This window comes from Aotus nancymaae, unplaced genomic scaffold (genome assembly GCF_030222135.1).
Source record: "Aotus nancymaae isolate 86718 unplaced genomic scaffold, 86718_ANA_hifiasm-v0.15.2.pri h1tg000059l, whole genome shotgun sequence".
Classification (NCBI taxonomy): domain Eukaryota; kingdom Metazoa; phylum Chordata; class Mammalia; order Primates; family Aotidae; genus Aotus; species Aotus nancymaae.
This window is the reverse complement of record NW_026988473.1, coordinates 57,085,395-57,104,038: the sequence shown is the minus strand read 5'-3', so window position 1 is coordinate 57,104,038 and position 18,644 is coordinate 57,085,395. Positions and strand designations below refer to the sequence as shown.

At 36.8% G+C, this 18,644-nt stretch overlaps 1 protein-coding gene across 7 annotated transcripts in view; it reads left to right on the top strand.

The window, feature by feature from the left end:
• The window catches only part of FCHSD2 (FCH and double SH3 domains 2), a 298,118-nt gene that overhangs the window by 53,452 nt on the left and 226,022 nt on the right, over positions 1–18,644 (top strand). For 5 of the 7 annotated variants that reach the window (XM_012456918.2, XM_012456915.2, XM_012456914.2 and 2 more), the window contains one exon: positions 10,391–10,436. The exons of 1 other annotated variant lie outside the window; for it this stretch is intronic. In XM_012456918.2, the coding sequence (XP_012312341.1) occupies positions 10,391–10,436 (46 nt within the window). Of the gene's footprint in view, positions 1–10,390; positions 10,437–18,644 lie in introns of those variants that run through there. One more of the 7 variants, XM_064365265.1, reaches the window with a different exon arrangement.

Below are 18,644 nucleotides of genomic sequence, written 5' to 3'. Positions count from 1 at the left end.
AGTGCTGGGATTACAGGCATGAATCACCGCACCTGGTCCTATCTTTATTCTCAACATTCATCCATACCCCATCCTCACTACCACTGTTACTAATTTGAATGTTCTTAGGTCTTCTGCTTATCTTTGTGATAAATTTAAATGGGTTCATTACAGCTCTTCTAAGACAGCTTTCAATTCTGACACCAGCTGTAAGTTCGGGAGTCCCTAATACCTCCTTCACTTTGACACCAACTTCAAGGTTGGAGGTCTCCAAGATCACCTTAACTGCTGACACAACTTGCAATTTTGTGGGTCCCAAGACCACCTTCAGATTCAATAATTTGCTAGGACTCTCGGAGCTCACTGAAAGTTTACTCAAGGTTATGATTTATTATAGCAAAAGATTAGAGTTTAAAATCAGCCAAGGGAAGAGGTGCATAGGGCAGGGTCTAAGAGAGCTCCAATCAGAGCTTCCCATTGTCCTCTGTGGAATTGTACAGTGTTTGCTTCTCCTGCAATGATGTGTGACAATATGCACAGAGTATTGCCAATTAGGACAGCTTACCTGAGTGGTAGTGTGCAGTTTTTATTGTGGTTCAGTCACTTAGACATGATTGCTACTCATGCAGATGGCCTTAGCCTCCAGCCTCTCCAGAGGTTGGGATGTTACTGAGTGACCCAAGGCTCATCATCCCACCCACCCCCAAATAAATCACATTGTTAGCATAGATTTGGTGTGGCCCAAGGTCCCAGGTAAACAAAAATTCCAAGTGGAAAAGACCACATTTTCTAGAACATGAAAGCATGAGCCTACTGTTAAACTTAGCTGACGTGTGAATGGAGGAGTTTACAGAGATGAAGACACACTAGCAGTCAGGTCCTGATAGCTTGTTATGTCAAGGAATTTAGATTTTTATCCTGAAAGTGATGAGGAGTCATTTCAGAAACGCTAGCAGGAGAATTGCTTGAACAGATTGTTGTAGAAAATTATTCAGATGATTAGATTTTATTAAAGAATTGATCTTTGTAGGGATTTATTCCTTTCTAGATAATATGGAATTTATATTTTTTCATGTAAGTATATGAATTGATTTAAAATTAATTTTCTTTCCAATTTTAGAAATAAAAGATGATTATTAAAAAAACAGAATCAGGGTAGAAAATCAGAGTCCCATGTCTCCTTCCCCTAACAATAAAAATTTGGAGCATATTCTTGGAGTGTTCTTCCTCTCCCCATAACTATGTGTTTTCTAGGTGCTTGTGAGTATATACGGGTGTCTACATTACATAGAGGTATATATTATTTTTGTTTGTTTGTTTTTTTGAGATGCAGTCTTGCTCTGTTACCTAGGCTGGAGTGTAGTAACATGATCTCGGTTCACTGCAGCCTCCATCTCCCAGGTAGCTGGGACTACAGGCATGTGCCACCACGTTCAGCTAATTTTTGTATTTTTAGAAGAGATGGGGTTTCACCATGTTGGCCAGGCTGGTCTTGAGCTCCTGATCTCAGGTGATCACCCGCCTCTACCTCCCGAAGTGCTGGGATTACAGGTGTGATCCACCGTGTCTGGCCTATATTAATGTTTTTTAAAAATAAAATGAGATCTTGCTTTATAGTTCTACTGAAGCTCTTGGGAAAATGCTGGACAGTGTATTGAGACTTCCTTCACAGTACTTATAATTATCTCATTTATTATTAAATTATTTATGTAATGATTTATTGCCTGTTAGTCCACTTGCTGTCTGTCTCAGTCACTGTTCCATTATCAGTACCTATATAGTGTCTGATCTATTATTGCCAGTCAGTAAGTGTTGATTGCATCAGTTAATTGAGGACATCTTTCTATACTATTACATATATAGCTACTGCATTCCTTTAGTGGCCATATAAGATTCTTTTGAATGAATGCAATATAATTTATTTTGGAAGGTTAGTTTTACTTAACTACTAAATTTAAAAAATATGCAGTGGGAATGTAAAATGGTACAGTCGTCATAGAAAACAGTTTGGCGTTTCCTCAAAAGTTAAACATGGAATAACCATATGACATACCAGTGCCACTCCTAGATACATACCTAAGAGATTTTAAAACATATCTTTGGCCTGGCGTGGTGGCTCACACCTGTAATCCCAGCACTTTGGCAGGCTGAGGCTGGTGGATCATGAGGTCACTTGAGGTCATGAGTTTGAGAAGAGCCTGGCCAACCTGGTGAAACCCTGTCTCTACTAAAAATACAAAAAAAAAAAAAAAAAAAAAAAAAAATCCAGGCGTGATTGCAGGTGCCTGTAATCCCAGCTACTTGGGAGGCTGAGGCAGGAGAATTGTTTGAACCTGGGAGGCGGAGGTTGCAGGGAGCTGAGATTGTGCCACTGTACTCTATCCTGGGTGACAGAGCGAGACTCGTGACAGAGTGTGAGCCACCGCACTCGGCCTAAAAATGTATCTTTATGTACAGATTTATACATGAATGTGGATAGCAGCATTAACCATAATACTCAAGATGTGGAAACCTAAGTGTCTGTCAATAAATGAATGAATAAACAAATTGTGGCATATCCATGGAATGGAATATTACTCAGCCATAAAAATAAATGAATATTGATACATACTGCTTGGATAAACCTTAAAAATGTATGTATAAATACAACTTGGATAAATCTTAAAAACGCATGCTAAGTGGGCTGGGTGCAGTGGCTCACGCCTGTAATCCCAGCACTTTGGGAGTCCAAGGTGTGTGGATCATCAGGTCAGGAGTTGGAGACCAGCCTGATTAACAAGGTGAAACTTCATCTCTACTAAACACACACACACACACACACACACACACACACACACACACACTAGCTGGGCGTGGTGGCATGCACCTGTAATCCCAGCTACTCGGGAAGCTGAAGTAGGAAAGTTGCTTGAACCCGGGAGGCGGAGATGGCAGTGAGCCGAGATCGTGCCACTGCACTCTAGCCTGGGCGACAGAGACTCCGTCTCAAAAAAAAAAAGTATGCCAAGTGAAAGAAGTCAGACACAAAAGGTCACATATAATTTCTTTCATGTGAAATATTCAGAATAGGCAAATTTGTAGGCGCAAAAAAAATTGATTAATAGTTGATAGGGGAAGAGAAGAAGGGAGAATGAAGCGTGATTACTTAATGAGTCTGGAGTGTTCTAGGGTGGTGAAAAAGTTTGAAATTAGGGAGAGGTAGTGGTTGAACAACATTGTGAATGCACTAAATGTCACTGAATTGTTTACTTTAAAACAGTTGATTGTGTATTATGTGAATTTCCTCTGAATAAAAATGTGCGTTATATATATGCACTTAGTATACATTCAGATAGTACAAACAGGAATGTAGTAAAAGGTCTTCCTTCTGCTACGACTGCCAGTTTCTTCATGTGGAGCCCTTATAAGGCTAGTCTCGTGTAGTATTTTAGGGAGTTCTATCACAGTGATTCCTAAGGGACCCACAGTAGGCATTTTTGCACCGGACAGTTTTTCACATGTGGAAAAGTATTGTAATTATCATAAATATATATGTGTAAACATTTTAATATGAAAAGATAGTATATATTATTCTGTACTTGTTTGTGTACTTAACATTAGATCTTCCTATCAAGTTATCCTAGTACAATTTACTGATAATTCATCTTTTTTCCTTCAGAATTTTCAGTTACTAAATTTCTAGATATGTTTAAGTATATTCCTAACTTATGTTTTATTATCTCTGTCGGCTTATATTCCAATACCAAGCTGTTTTAATTACTGTCACTTTAAAATTAATTTTTAACATCTGGTAAGGGGAGGCTTTTAAAAATATTACTCTTTTTTAGAATTTTTATGGCTATTTTTACATGCTCATTTTTTCCATATGAACTTTATAATCAGCTTATCTAGTTAAAGAAAAATACTGTACTTTTGGATTAGTGGCAAAGTTTTTCTCAATCTTCCAGGCCTTGGCAACCACTAACTTACTTTTTGTCTGCCTGATTTGCCCATTCTAGACACTTTGTATAAATGAAATTCTAAAATATGTGGCCTTTTGCATCTGTTTTCTTTCACTTAGCATAATGTTATTGAGGTTCATCCATATTGTAGCATGTATCAGTACTTCATTCCTTCTTATGGCTGAATAACATTCCATTATGTAAATATACCACATCTTGTTTATACATTCGTCAGTTGATGGACATTGGGGTTGTTTCCACTGTTTGGATATTATGAATAATGCTGCTCTGGACATTCATTTAGCAGTTTTTGTGTGGACATGTGTTTTAAGTTTTCCTGGCTGTACATCTGGGAATAGAATTGTTGGATCATATGCTAATGATGTGTTTAACCAGTTTGGGAATTCCCAGACTGTTTTCCACAGAACCTGCACCATTTACATTTCCACTAGCACTGTATGAGAGTTCTGATTTCTTCACATACTTGCCAGTACTTGTTATTACTTGTTTTATTATAACACCCATTAATATTTTTTAAAAGTTTATGAAATACATTGATTCAGAATTTTAGCAAATGCCTTTTCATCTCATCTGGAGATTATCAGGTTTCTTTCGCTGTGCTCTCTTGATACATGGTACATTATAATGAATAGATTTCCAAATATTTATTATGTGAATTTTCAGTAGTTGTTATCCAAGATTTGTTTTTTTGCTTTGGAACAGGAAATTAGTTGGTAGACAAGTAACTTTACTAACAACTAAAAATGCCACTAAGAATATTTAAATTAGTTGATATGCACATCAAGGGTACAAAAGCTATTAGTTCCTTTTTCTTGTGGACTTCATGTGAATGTCCTTATTTTAAAATGAGTTATATATAAACTTAAAAGGGTAATAAATACATAATTTAAATATTTACTTTTATCTTTTGTGAAATATAAAAAAGCCAACCTTCTACAAAATATATAGGTAGGTTTTTTAGATGTTTTAAATGGTGAAAGTATGAGATAGTTCATTTGAATTAGTCTCTTTTGTTTGGTTATTTGTAGTGGGTAGGGAGATAACATTTGGTAGCACTGGTCATAATAATTTCTTAGTCCAATTTTAGAAAAAGAACATGAGTATAAAAATGTGTGTGTACATGTTTATGAATGTGCATTTTTTAAAAAAACAACTTTATTTTTTCAAACATTATATGTTTAATAAAATACCAGAAATTATGGAAGGCAAAAGAAGATAGTAAAAAAAGCCTATAATACTATGACCCAGGGAAAACTTTCATTATTGTTTTAGTATACACACACACACACATATATGTATATATGTACAATCATGCATTGCTTAATGATGGGGATACATTCTAAGAAGTGCATCGTTAGGCAATTTTGTCATTGTGTGAACATCCTGGAGTACACTTAAACAAACCATAGCCTACTACACACCTAGGCTATGTGGTATAGCCTGTTGCTTCTAGGCCACAAACCTATGCAGCATACTACTGTACTGAATACTGTAGGCAGTTGTAACACAATGGTAAGTATTTGTATATCGAGACATATCTATAGAAAAGATAAAACAAAAATATGCTATGAAAGATTGAAAAATGGGCTGGACAGTGTGGCTCATGTCTATAATCCTAGCACTTTGGGAGGGAATGCAGGAGGATTGCCTGAGGCCAGGAGTTCAAGACCAGCCTAAGGAACATAGCAAGAAATGGAACAACAACAACAATTAGCCACACATGGTGGCATGTGCTTGTTGTCTTAGCTACTTAGGAGGCTGAGGTTAAGAGGATCACTTGAGCACAGGAGTTCAGAATTAGAATAAGCTATGATTGTGCCACTGCACTCCAGCCTGAGAGACAGAGACTCTGTCTCTAAAAGTTAAAAATTAAGAAGGAAAAAGATGAAAAATGATATTACTTTATAGGGCACTTGCCATGAATGGAGCCTACGGGACTAGAAGTTGCTCTGGGTGAGTCAGTGAGTGGCATGTGAATGTAAAGGCCTAGGACACTACTGTATACTACTGTAGACTATTTATTACATTATACACTTAGGCTGCACCAAATTTATTTTAAAAACTTTGTTTTTTTTTTTTTTTGAGGTGGGGTCTTGCTCTGTCACCCAGGCTGGAGTGCAGTGGCACGATCTCAGCCCACTGCAATCTCCACCTCCCGGGTTCAAGCAATTCTCCTGCCTCAGCCTTCTGAGTAGCTGGGACTATTGGCCCTCGCCACCACACCTGCGTAATTTTTGTATTTTTTGTAGAGACAGGGTTTCACCATACTAGCCAGGCTGGTCTCGAATTCCTGACCTCAGATGATCTGCCCGCCTTAGCCTCCCAAAGTGTTGGGATTACAGGCGTGAGCCACTGCACCTGGCCTTTGCATAATATTCTTAAGTTTCATCCATATTGGGGCATATATCTGATTTTTCTGACTTTTTAAAGCTTGATAATATTTCATTGTATATACCACATTGTATTTATCCATTCATTTCTTTTTTTTTTTTTTCCCCATTCATTTCTTGATGGACAATTGGGTTTCTTCCTTGTTTTCCTCTAGGTTATCTAATTTGCTGGTGTGTACAATTGCTCGTGATACTCTTACAGTTATTTTACTTCTATAGAACAGTAGTAGTGTTCACCACGTTCATTTCTGATTTTGGTAATTTGTGTTTTTCCATTTTTTTCTAAGTCCATCTAGGTAAAGTTTGTCAATTTTGTTGATCTTTCTGAAGCACCAACTTTTGGTTTCATTGATTTTCTATGTTATTTTTCTACTCTATTTATCTCTTTTTTAATCTTCATTTTTAATATTTCCTTCTTTCTGCTAACTTTGGGTTTAATTTGTTCTTTTTCTAGTTCCTCAAGTTGTAAAGTTAGGTTTTTGATTTGAGATTTATCATTTTTGTTTTTTTTGTTTGTTTGTTTTGAGATGGAGCCTTGCTCTGTTGCCCAGGCTGGAGTGCAGTGGTACCGTCTCAGCCACCTGGGTTCAAGTGATCCCCCTTCCTCAGCCTCCTTAGTAGCTGGGACTACAGGTGTGTGCCATCACATCCAGCTAATTTTTGTATTTTTTGTGGAGATGAGGTTTCACTGTTTTGGCCAGGCTGGTCTCGAACTCCTGGCCTCAAGTGATCCGCCCACCTCGATCTCTCAATGTGCTAGGATTTACAGGCATGAGCCATTGCACCCGACCTGATCTTGTAAAATAATGTAAGCATTTGAATCTATAAATTTCCCCCATAGCACTGCTTTCTTTTCATGTTTACATTTTGCCCAAACATAGTTTTCTTTAGTTTCGCCATTTTGCCCTTTAATTCTTTGAACATCTTTAAGACCATTGTTTTAGTGTCTTTGTTTAGTAGACTTGCCATCAACTCTTTTTCAGGGATTGTTTGTATTGGCTTATTTTCTCCCTTGAATGAACCATACTTTTCTCCTTCCTAGTATGCCTTGTGATTTTTGTTGAAAACTGGACATTTGAATGTAATAATATGGTAACTCTGCTCTCATTTGTTTTTTGTTTTTTTAAAAAATCAACTTGAACCAGAATACCAGAATTGTGGTAACTCTGCAAATCAGATTTTCCTCTTTGTCCAGGGTTTGCTTTTTTTTTTTTTTTTTTTTTAAATCTGAGATGGAGTCTCACTCTGTTTCCCAGACTGGAGTGCAGTGATGTGATCTCGGCTTACTGCAGCCTCAACCTACTGGGTTCAAGTGATTCCCTGCCTCAGCCTCCTTAGTAGCTGGGACTACAGGCACGCACCACCACGCCCAGCTAATTTTTGTATTTTTACTAGAGACAAGGTTTTGCCATGTTGACCAGGCTGGGTCTGGAACTCCTGACCTCAGGTGATCCGCCCACCTCGGCCTTCCAAAATCCTGGAATTGCAGGTGTGAGCCACTGCGCCTGGGCTTTTTTTTTTTTTTTTTTTTTTTAAATGTTGTAGGTAGTCTGTAGTGAGCTGTGCCTGAGGTGTTAACATCAGGTTTTCTGAAGTCTTTTGTGAACCTGCACCTTCCCCTGGGCTTGTGTGGTGACTTTCCAATTTTTCCCTTAAATGTGGTTGCTTTAGAATGGTTATTCTTTAAGATCTGGCTCTCAAAAGGGGAAAAGAGAAAAATTAAGGGAAAAGGAAAAGACATCAGCTCTTTAAATACCCTGGAAGTCGCTTCAGTCAGAGGGAGAGGAACTTGCATCAATGTTGAGGGAAATGCAACAGCAGTGGTCACCCCCTTTCTTTCTGCACCTCCATGATTAGAAGTAGCAGTCTGACGTCAGAGCACAAAGCCCCAATATTTTAAGGTCAGGGTCCTTTTTGCCTACCCCTCCCTGTGATAGCTATTTGAAAAGTGCTGCAGGAACATATGCATGACTGCCTGTCATGGTTTTAGGGGTGGAAGGTGGTGGCTGCCACTGTTCTAAGAGCTGAAATTGGCCAAAATTAATCATAATTTATCATCCAAGGCTTCCCCTGGATATTGCAAGCCATCAAGTGACTCCTAGTTCCAAAATGGTTACATGATTTATTCTGCCAGTGCAATTGTTACCTAGCCTGGGAGTCAGATTGCTGGTGTTTACTAAACTGCCATCTTCCAAGAATCCTCTCTCATTGCTTAACCTTGAATCCATTGAAACTTTTTTTAAAAAACATTTAAAAAAATCATAGTATTCGTTGTATATTGTATTGGTCATTCGAAGCACCCTTAAATAAGCATGAATCTTTAGGTTTAAAGTGAGACTTCTTTTTTTTGTTGTTAACTTTTAAATTAAGAAATTAGCTATTTACTCAAAAAATATATAGTAAGATCTTAATCAGTTATATTTTAGTATAAGGAATCAAGTTATATTGGTGAATTTAAATGATTTTTAAAGTCAGAATTTTGATTTCTTGCCTTTTTCTTTATTTCAGTGCTTTTTTTTTCTACTTCTTACTCTTATGTCTCTGCCCTGGTGCAATGATTTTAAGAGCACTGATTCCTGGGACATAACAGTAAAGTCTTTAAACTCAGGATATTCAAGGTAAATTGTTAGTAGTACCACATTTTGTTGACTCTACAATGCCTATGTTTGTAAGGTAACTGTTATTATATGTACCATTAAGATAGAGGAAAATACTGCCAATCATAATTAAAAGATACATTCTAGTATCATAAATATTAGTATAGGTAAAGGGTGTATTGGCTAGGTGCATTGGCTTATGCCAGTAATCCCAGTGCTTTGGGAGGCAAAAGCAGGAGGATTGCTGTCAGCCCAGGAGTTTGAGACCAGTCTGGGAAATATATCAAGACTCCCTCTCTACAAGAAGTTTTTAAAAATTAGCCAGATGTGGTGGTGTCAGTCCCACCCAGCCACTTAGGAGGTTGAGGTGGGAAGATCTCTTGAGCCCAGGAATTCAAGGCTGCATTGAGCTAGGATCTTGCTGCTGCACTCCAGCCCAGGCAACAGAACAAGACCCTGTCTCTAAAGAAAGAAAAAAAAAGAAAAGAAAAGGGTATACCTTAGAATCTTTGAAATATTATACATGTATGGAAAGTATACTGCCATCATATCACAATCTATAGTGGCCTCGTACATGGCTTTGTAACGCTTATACAAAACTGGAGTAAAGGAAACATTTTGAGCATTTTTCTTTCTTTCTTTTTTTTTTTTTTTTTTTTTTTTTTTTTGAGATGGAGTTTCGCTCTTGTTACCCAGGCTGGAGTGCAATGGCACGATCTCGGCTCACCGCAACCTCCGCCTCCTGGGTTCAGGCAATTCTCCTGCCTCAGCCTCCTGAATAGCTGGGATTACAGGCATGCGCCACCATGCCCAGCTAATTTTTTGTATTTTTAGTAGAGACAGGGTTTCACCATGTTGACCAGGATGATCTCGATCTCTTGACCTTGTGATCCACCCACCTCGGCCTCCCAAAGTGCTGGGATTACAGGCGTGAGCCACCGTGCCCGGCCTTGAGCATTTTTCATATTCAGAAGCCGATCAAAATTTGATTTTCACCTTGTTTTCATTAGTTCCCTATTACATTGGTTATGTTCAGTAAACAAATTTAGTGCCTAATATATACTAGCTATTCTTATAACAGTAGCCAACATTTATATAGTTTTTACTGTGTGGTAGGCACTATTTTGAATGCTTTATATGTTTCAAATAACTAAATTTTATAATATCCCTGTGAAGTGAGTACTGTTATTATCCCCATTTTAGCAAAGAGGAAACTGAGGAAGAGAGAAGTCAAATGACTTAGCCAAGGTCATACAGCTAGTAAGAGGTAGAGCTGGAGTTTGAATGTAGATCCTCTGAGTGTAGAGACTATGCTGTTAGCAGTATTCCTAAGCACATCAAGATGACTAAAATATCCTTTCCCTTACATATCTTACCAGACAGTATTTGAAGGTATATTGATAGATTTTCATGAGATTATTAGGTTATCCTTTTTGTAATTAATTTTTCTTTGTATTTTTAGAACATTCAGTCAGAAGAAGGCTGCTATTGAAAGAGAGTATGCACAGGTAAGCTTGGAATTGAAGGTCCCATTCTAGGTATACTTCTTTTCTGTGGCTTAAGAACAGAAATGGTTGTTGGAGAGAAGCCATAGTATACTTATGCCTTCCTTTTCTTGTTACTTCTGTCTCACTTTGATCCCCCACTTTGCTCCATTGGAATCATTTTAAAGAAGGTTTTAAACCTGGAGGAGACATTATTTACAATATTTTTAAAGTATTTACAAGTATGAATAATAATGAATACTTTTTACAAGTATGTTGATTTATTCTTCTTTATGGGCCCCATTCTCCACAGTTTATGAAAGATTAATTTTTTTGTCACGGATTTAGTTCTCATTATGACTGTGTTGATAAGGAGTAATAATGCTTTCAGTGGATGACATGGAAGCTTTTCCTATGGAAATTGAAGCATTTCCTTCTTTAATTTTACTTAGACCTTTATTAGAGTCCAGATTGCTAGATGTGACAAGAAAAAAATTATGTTGATATATCATTTTGTGGTTGTGTAAGAATTAACAACTACTCTTTCAGGTACAAAAATAATTTAATACAGTTTGGAAATTTTGACCCTTTAAGCAGTTACCTTCTATGTGGGGTAGAATTCTAAAATTGTTATTTCCTTCTCTAAATTTTAAAAGTTGTCTTTGTAGCAAGAATTTTAAAACATGCGAGATTGTTAGAAGGAAAAATTAACGTAGAGTAAATTTTCTACATAATAACCACTATTGCTGTTACTATTGTAATTCTTATTATAAATAATGGGAGATTGGGGCATGACTTTTTTATGCCTTGTCAGATTTTTAAATGAAATTCTAATTTTATTGTAGTTAATTTGGTAGCTATCTGCCTTAATTTGATTTGATAATCTTAGAAGAAAATTACTTACTCCTTGAAAGCTAGATAGAACTAATTCATTGGTCCAATCAGTAGTTTTTGAGTGCCTATTATGTGTCAAATGCTTTAGATAATGGATAGCATCAATTTAAATATTTCTGTCGAATACTTTTTCTTTTCTTTTTTTTTTTTTTTGTTTGAGACAGAGTCTTACTCTGTCACCCAGGCTTGAGTGCAGTGGTGCAGTCTTGGCTCACTGCCTCCTGGATTGAAGCGATTCTCCTGCCTCAACCTCCTGAGTAGCTGGGACTACAGGCATGCACCAACATGCCCAGCTAATTTTTGTGTTTTTAGTAGAGGTGGGGTTTCACCACATTTGCCAGAATGGTCTCGATCTCTTGACCTTGTGATCCGCCCACCTTGGCTTCCCAAAGTGCTGGGATTACAGGCATGAGTCACTGTGCTGGCTGATTTAAAGTTTTAATCAAGTAAATAGGACATGTTCATGATTAAAAATGTAAAATAGTACATTAAATTTTATGAAAAATGAGTCCTCTGCTCCAATCCCAATCTTTTTCTACAGAGTAAAGATTAAAAGTGGATGCCTACTTTGGTTCTCCTGGTGATTTATTTCTATATCTTTTTTTTTTTTTTTTAATTTTTTTGTTTTTTTGAGACAGTCTTGCTCTATCACCCAGGAGAAACTGGAGTGCAGTGGTGCAATCTGGGCTTTCTGCAACCTCTGCCTCCTGGGTTCAAGCAATTCTCCTGCCTCAGCCTCCCGAGTAGCTGGTATTACAGGCACCTGCAAACACACCTGGCTAATTTTTGTATTTTTTTTCTTTCTTTTTTTTTTGAAACAAAGTCTCACTCTGTTGCCCAGGCTGGAGTGCAGTGAAATGATCTCTGCTCACTGCAACTTCCACCTCCCAGGTTCAAGCGACTATCCTGCCTCAGCCTCCCAAGTAGCTGGGATTATAGGGGCATGCCACCATGCCTAGCTACCTTTTGTATTTTTAGTAGAGATGGGGTTTCACCACATTGGCCAGGCCAGTCTCGAACTCCTGACCTCATGATCCGCCTGCCTCGGCCTCCCAAAGTGCTGGGATTACAGGTGTGAGCCACCGTGCTCGGCCCTACTTTTTGTATTTTTAGTACAGACAAGGTTTCACCATGTTGGCCAGGCTGGTTTGAAACTCTTGACCTCAGGTAATCTGCCTGCCTTGGCCTCCCAAAGTGCTAGGATTACAGGTGTCAGTCACCATGCCCAGCCTCTATATCTTTAACTAATATGCTTATAACTAACTCTTTAGCAATTCTAGACATTATTACTTGATTACCTATAGTAAATGAGAAACTTACTAAGCCATTTCTCTTCAGCTTATTCTTTTCAATGTGATTGTGGCACTATTTTAGTACCATTGTTACTTTTGTTACTCCAAATGATATATTTAAACTTTTTTTAAATCAAATACATATATGCATATAGGTATTTATGCTGTGTATCTGTGTGTATATATGTATGTATGCAGTACAGTGGAATTACATTTTACAGAGTGGTCAAAGTCAAATTTACCCTTGAAAAATTTCTTTCCTTTTTTTTTTAGTTGAGTCAGAGTCTTGCTCTATCACCCAGACTGGAGTGCAGTGGCACAATCATAGCTTACTGTACTCTTGAACTCCTGGGATCATGTGATCCTCCTGCCTCAGCCTCTTGAGTGACTGGGACTACAGGTGCATGCAACCATGCCCTGCTAGTTTTTTATTTTGTAGAGACAGGGTCTTGCTATGTTGCCTAGGCTGGTCTCGAACTCCTGGCTTCAAGTAATTCTTCTGTCTCAGCCTCTCAAAGCACTGGGGATTAGAGGCATGAACCACCACACCTGGCTGAAAAATTTCTTTAAATGTCTTTCAAATAGATTATACCTGGTTTTGTTTATACAATCCTATATAATAATATATGTAAACTATATAAGGGATCTCATAATGCATTTTAAAAAATTTTATAAAGTAATCATATTCAGAAATTAAAATGCTCCAGTGTGTCTCTGCTTGGGACAATTGAACCCATTTATAGAGAGCCAGTTTACTGCCTGTTTTTGTTACTTACCACATTTGCCCTTTAGATGATCCTTCTGAGTTCTTCTTACTCTTTAATGTTTTCCCAATTAGTTTTCAACTTATTTCCTGAGTATATAGACAAAGATATTTTTATCCTCTTTTTTTGCTTGCCTAAACATTGTTTTTACTTCTTGTCAATAGTAGAGAAACTTTTGAAATAATTAACACATTCTTTCTAAAGATTTTGCCAGCATGCATTAATTATTTCAGGGTAATCTGCATTTTTTCTATGAGGACAGGATGTAGTCAGAGAGGACAGTTGCATTATTTAAATTATTTCTTTGTTTTACCTCTTTTGGCTTAGTGTAGAGTTGAAATTTTGGGGAATAAATTTTTAAAAATTGAAATATAGCCTATTTATAGTAAGATGGACAAGTCCTTAGTACACTGTTTGATAAATGTTTGTGAACATAGTCATGTAACTATTTTACAAATTACGATATAGAACATTACCAGCAGGCTGGGTGCGGTAACTCACGACTGTAATCCCAACACTTTGTGAGGCCAGAGCAGGTTGATCACTTGAGACCAGGATTTTCAGACCAGCCTGGGCAACTTAGTATGACCCCATCTCTATAAAAAAAAGAATTAACCAGGGAAGGTGGTGCATGTCTGTAGTCCTAGCTACTTGGAGACTGAGGCCAGGAGGATCCCTTGAACCCAGGATTTCAAGGTTGCAGTGAGCTGTGATCGCACCACTATGCTCCAGCCTCAGTGACAGAGTAAGACCTTGTCTCTAAAAAAGAACAACCCCCCACCCCCTAAGAATATTATCAGGGCCCCAGAAGCAGTTAATACTCATATGTTTCAATGGCAACCAGTACTTTTTAAAATCAGAATAGTTGTTATTTTTGGATATCTGATTTTTAAACTTAAATGGTATTATTCTGTGTCTGATTTTTTAAAATTCAGTTTTCAGCTTTTAGGCTTCATGAATGTTGTTGCATGTAGTAGTAGTTCATTCTTCTTTATTGTGTCCACTGAATGAATATGTCACATTTATACTGATGAAGAAAATTCCTATTGTTTTCATTTTGTATGATTTTGACTAGTGCTTCTAAGCAAAGATTTTATAGATGTCTTTAGGTGGACATATGTACATATCTCTTTTTGGTATATGTCTAGGAGTAGAGCTGCTAGGTCTTTGGGCATGTGGTATGTTTTACTTTAGTAGGTACAGCCAAACAGTTTTCCAAAGTGACTATACCACTTTACATTCTCACCAGCAACGTATGAGAGTTCCAGTTGCTTCATATCTTTGCTAAAGTTTGGTATTCTCTAAAATTAAAAAGACTGACAGTTTGATGAGTCAATTTCTTTTTAATAAGCTTTTTAAAAAATTGACATATACATACAGAGAAGTGTGCAGGTTATAATTATGTAGCTTCAGGAATTTTCAAAGCGAACACATCCATATAACTAGCACCCAGGTCAAGAAACACAACATTAACAGCATCCCAGAAATTCCTCCTGTTCTCTACCTTTACTGCCCTCTTACTCAAGAAATCTACTATACTGACTTTTAAAAAATAGCTTTATCATTATATTATTCAGACACAATAAACCACACAATTTGATACATTTTGACACCTGTGAAACTATCATCACAAGCAAGGTAATGAACACAACTGTAAGCCCCCAAAGTTTTCTTGTGTGTCCTTATAATCCTTCTCTCCCAGCTGGCTTCTTCATTTAGCATTAACTACTTTGTAGTTTATGTTGTTGTTTGTGTCAATATTTCATTTGTTTTTATTGCTGTGTAGTGTTCCATTGTATGGATGTACCATAATTTGTCCATTTTCCTGTTGATGGACATGTGAGTTATTTCTGATTTTGGGATATTATAAATAAAGTTGCTATAAACATTTGTGTGTAGATAAGTGGTTTCATTCCTCTTGGGTAAGTGGAGTGAAATGTGAATCATTTTTTACTTTTTAAATAACTACCGTACTGTATTCCAAGGAGTTTGTTCTCACCAGCAGTTTTTGAGAATTCTAGGTACTTCACATCCTCCCCTACACTATATATAGTCTTCTTAATTTTAGATAATTGTGATAGATGTGTAGTAGTATTTATTTTGATTTTAATTTGTATTTACCTAATATCTAATGATGCTAAGCATCATTTTCATGTGGTTATTTGCCATCTGTATATATTCTGTGGTGACGTGTTCGTTCAAATATTTTATTGATTTTTTAAAAAATTGAGACAGTCTTGCTTTGTCAAATGACCAAACTGTTTTCCAAATTGACTGTATCATTTTGCATTCCCACTTTGCATTATGTTTGCATTCTCATTTTGCAATGCATGAAGGTTCTAGTTCCAGTAATGTCCTAGCTAATACCCATCATTGTCTGTTATTTTGGATTATATCAATCATAGTGTAATAATCATTATGAATGGTGCCACTGTGAACATTCTTATCTGTGTCTTTTGGTTACCATATGAATGTGTTCTATTGGGTATGTATACCCAAGGAATGGAATTGCTGTGTCATAGGTTGTGTGTTGTTCAGCTTTAGGAGATATGTAATGGTTTTCTAAGGTGATTATTGCAATTAACAGTCCTATGAGCAGTGAATGAGAGTTGTTACTGCTCTAAGTCCTCACCTACACTTGGTTTTGTCCATGGTTTTTTTCATTTTAGCCTTTCTGGTGAATATATGATGGTAAAGTATTGTGGGTTTGATTTGCGTTTTCCTGATGATTAATGAAGTAGAGGAACTTTTCGTATCTTGATCGGGTATTTAAGTATTTTGTGTTATTAAGTGCCTGTTAAAGTCTCTTGTTGGCTTTTCTCTTATTGATTTATGGTCTTTCTTTCCCTCTCTCCCTCCTTTCCTTTCTTTCCCCCTCCCTCTCTCTCTTCCTTTCTCTCTCCCTTCCTTTCTCCCTCCCTTCCTCCCTCCCGCCCACCTGCCTGCCTGCCCTCCTGCCTGCCAGCAGGATTTCACTCTGTCACCTAGGCTGGAGTGCAGTGGCATGATCCTAGTTCACTGCAGCCTCAAACTCTGGATCCTCTACCTCAGCCTCCCAAAGTGCTGGGATTACAGGCCTGAGCCACTGTGCCCGGCCAGTTTATACTATCTCTTTATACATTCCAAATTTGACTCCTGTGTCAGATGTATGTATTGCATATATCTCTGTAATCTCACGTGGAAATGTTTTGTTTGGTAGCTTGCCTTTTTATCTGTTAATGGTTTCTTTTGATGAAAACAATTCTTAATTTTTATGAAATATATATTTTTTTCTTTTATGTTCAGTGCTCTCTTTATGTCCTATTTAAGGGTATATTGCTGTCCTAAAGTCCACCCTGAGGTGTGTTTTGCAATGTTCTGGAATTTTTGTTGTTTAATATTTCACATTTAGTTCTATGGTCTTTCTGAAGTAAACTTTCATATGTAGTGTTGTATTGGGGTGAGGATTTCATTTTCTATATGGATAGTCATTTGAGGAAGCATATTTTATGCTTGCACGTAATGCTTGCACGTATTTGATGCTTGGCACACGTAAGTCCTTACACATACAGAATTTTATTCTATGATTGTATGTAGTCTTCCAAGCATATCTTATGCTTCTTCAACTGAGTGTCCATATAGAAAAGTTTGTTTTTCTATATGGATAGAAAAATTTATTCCCTCTGACTGTACACCAACACTGTATTGAATTGATATTTTGTGGCATATTAGTTAACTATGTATGTAAGTCTGTTTCTGGACTTTCTATTCTAATCAACTGATCTATCTTTGAAATATTTTTTCACAGTATCACGCTGTTTTAAGTACTGTGTCTTTATAATAATAAATCTTGATATCTGTTAAAGAACCAATACTATTATTGTCCTTTATATTTTCATATACATTTTAGAATCAGTTTGTTTATGTCCCCATGTGCTGCCTGAGATTTTGAGTGGAATTACTTTGAATCTTTAAGTCAATATTGGGGGAACTGACATCTTAACAATAACAAGTCATCTAGCTACTGTGGATATAGCAGTGCCCAAAAAAGAAAAAAGAAAATCCTTGCACATATAGAGTTTTTATTCTTTGATTTTATGTGATCTTCCAGTTAAATATATTAACTTCATTTTCTTCAAAGCAACTTATATGGCATTATGGTCAACAGGAAAAGAATGACTTTTATAGAAAAAAAGCAATTTTTTAGAATTACCATGAGAGGTATGTGTTATCCTCTATACAAAGGATTGATTAACTAAAAAGATTGCGTATTTGTGAGGTTTACAGAGCATACAGGTGAGCCATCCCAACAGAAAAATATTGTGAAGGAAATGAATTCAAGTGGGATTGATCATATGACAGCAATTTGAAAATTTTTACGTCAAGCACTTGCAAAGTAAACGTGTATTATCTCTTTAGGGGAATGTTAGAAGAAAGAAAGAAAATAATATTGCAAAACCTTCCGTATACAATTGGAGAGATTCAAGCAGTGAACTTTTTCCAAGTTGCTTGGCAGTTTCGATTTCCTACAAAAGTATTAATGTTTTATTTTGAAGTATGGTTTGTAAAGTTCACTTTGTAATTCTTCAGAAGTAACAGATATATTGTGTTATCTGTTTCTACAAATAACAAATGTATCTGTGAAAACAGAAGCTATTATAAGAATCACTGGGCAATGTTAAATGTTAGGGAAAAATCGAGTCTGGCTTCTGACTGCAATTAGCTAGCCACTGAGGTGTTGGTAAAATCATTTGCAATACTCAAGCTGAAATTGCTACAGGCAAGTTGTGTGTATTCAAGTACTTCCTGTAGTCTTTGGCAGAATGCTGCTAGTGAAGGAAGGATACAAAAGCTTACTGTGGCTGGAGAGAAAGAGCAGGAAAAGATTGTGGACTTAAGGGCGGCTCCTTGCTTAAGGACAAACACAGAGTAAACATAGACATGTTGGCAAATACCCTGTGGTATTACACTGTTGCACCTAAAATTTTTTGCTATTTTTATTCTTTTAAGAAATAAAGTTATGAAGACTTGGGCATACTATACAAGAAGTTAGTGTTGTGTACATGTAGTAGGGATTTGTTTTTGGGGAATTTCATCTGCATAGTAACTTAAAATGTAGCTTAATTTAGCTGTGTGTGGTTAGCTTTCTGTCTAACACTATTAGAGATTAATGGTGAATATACTTGGTGCTTTTCTTTGTGCCAATCCTGTCCTATAGAACAAATAAGGAGACAGGATAACTGTCATGATAGAAAGTCCACCAGGGCAAAATTGGGCATTATTTTCTGTGTTCCATTTTGTAA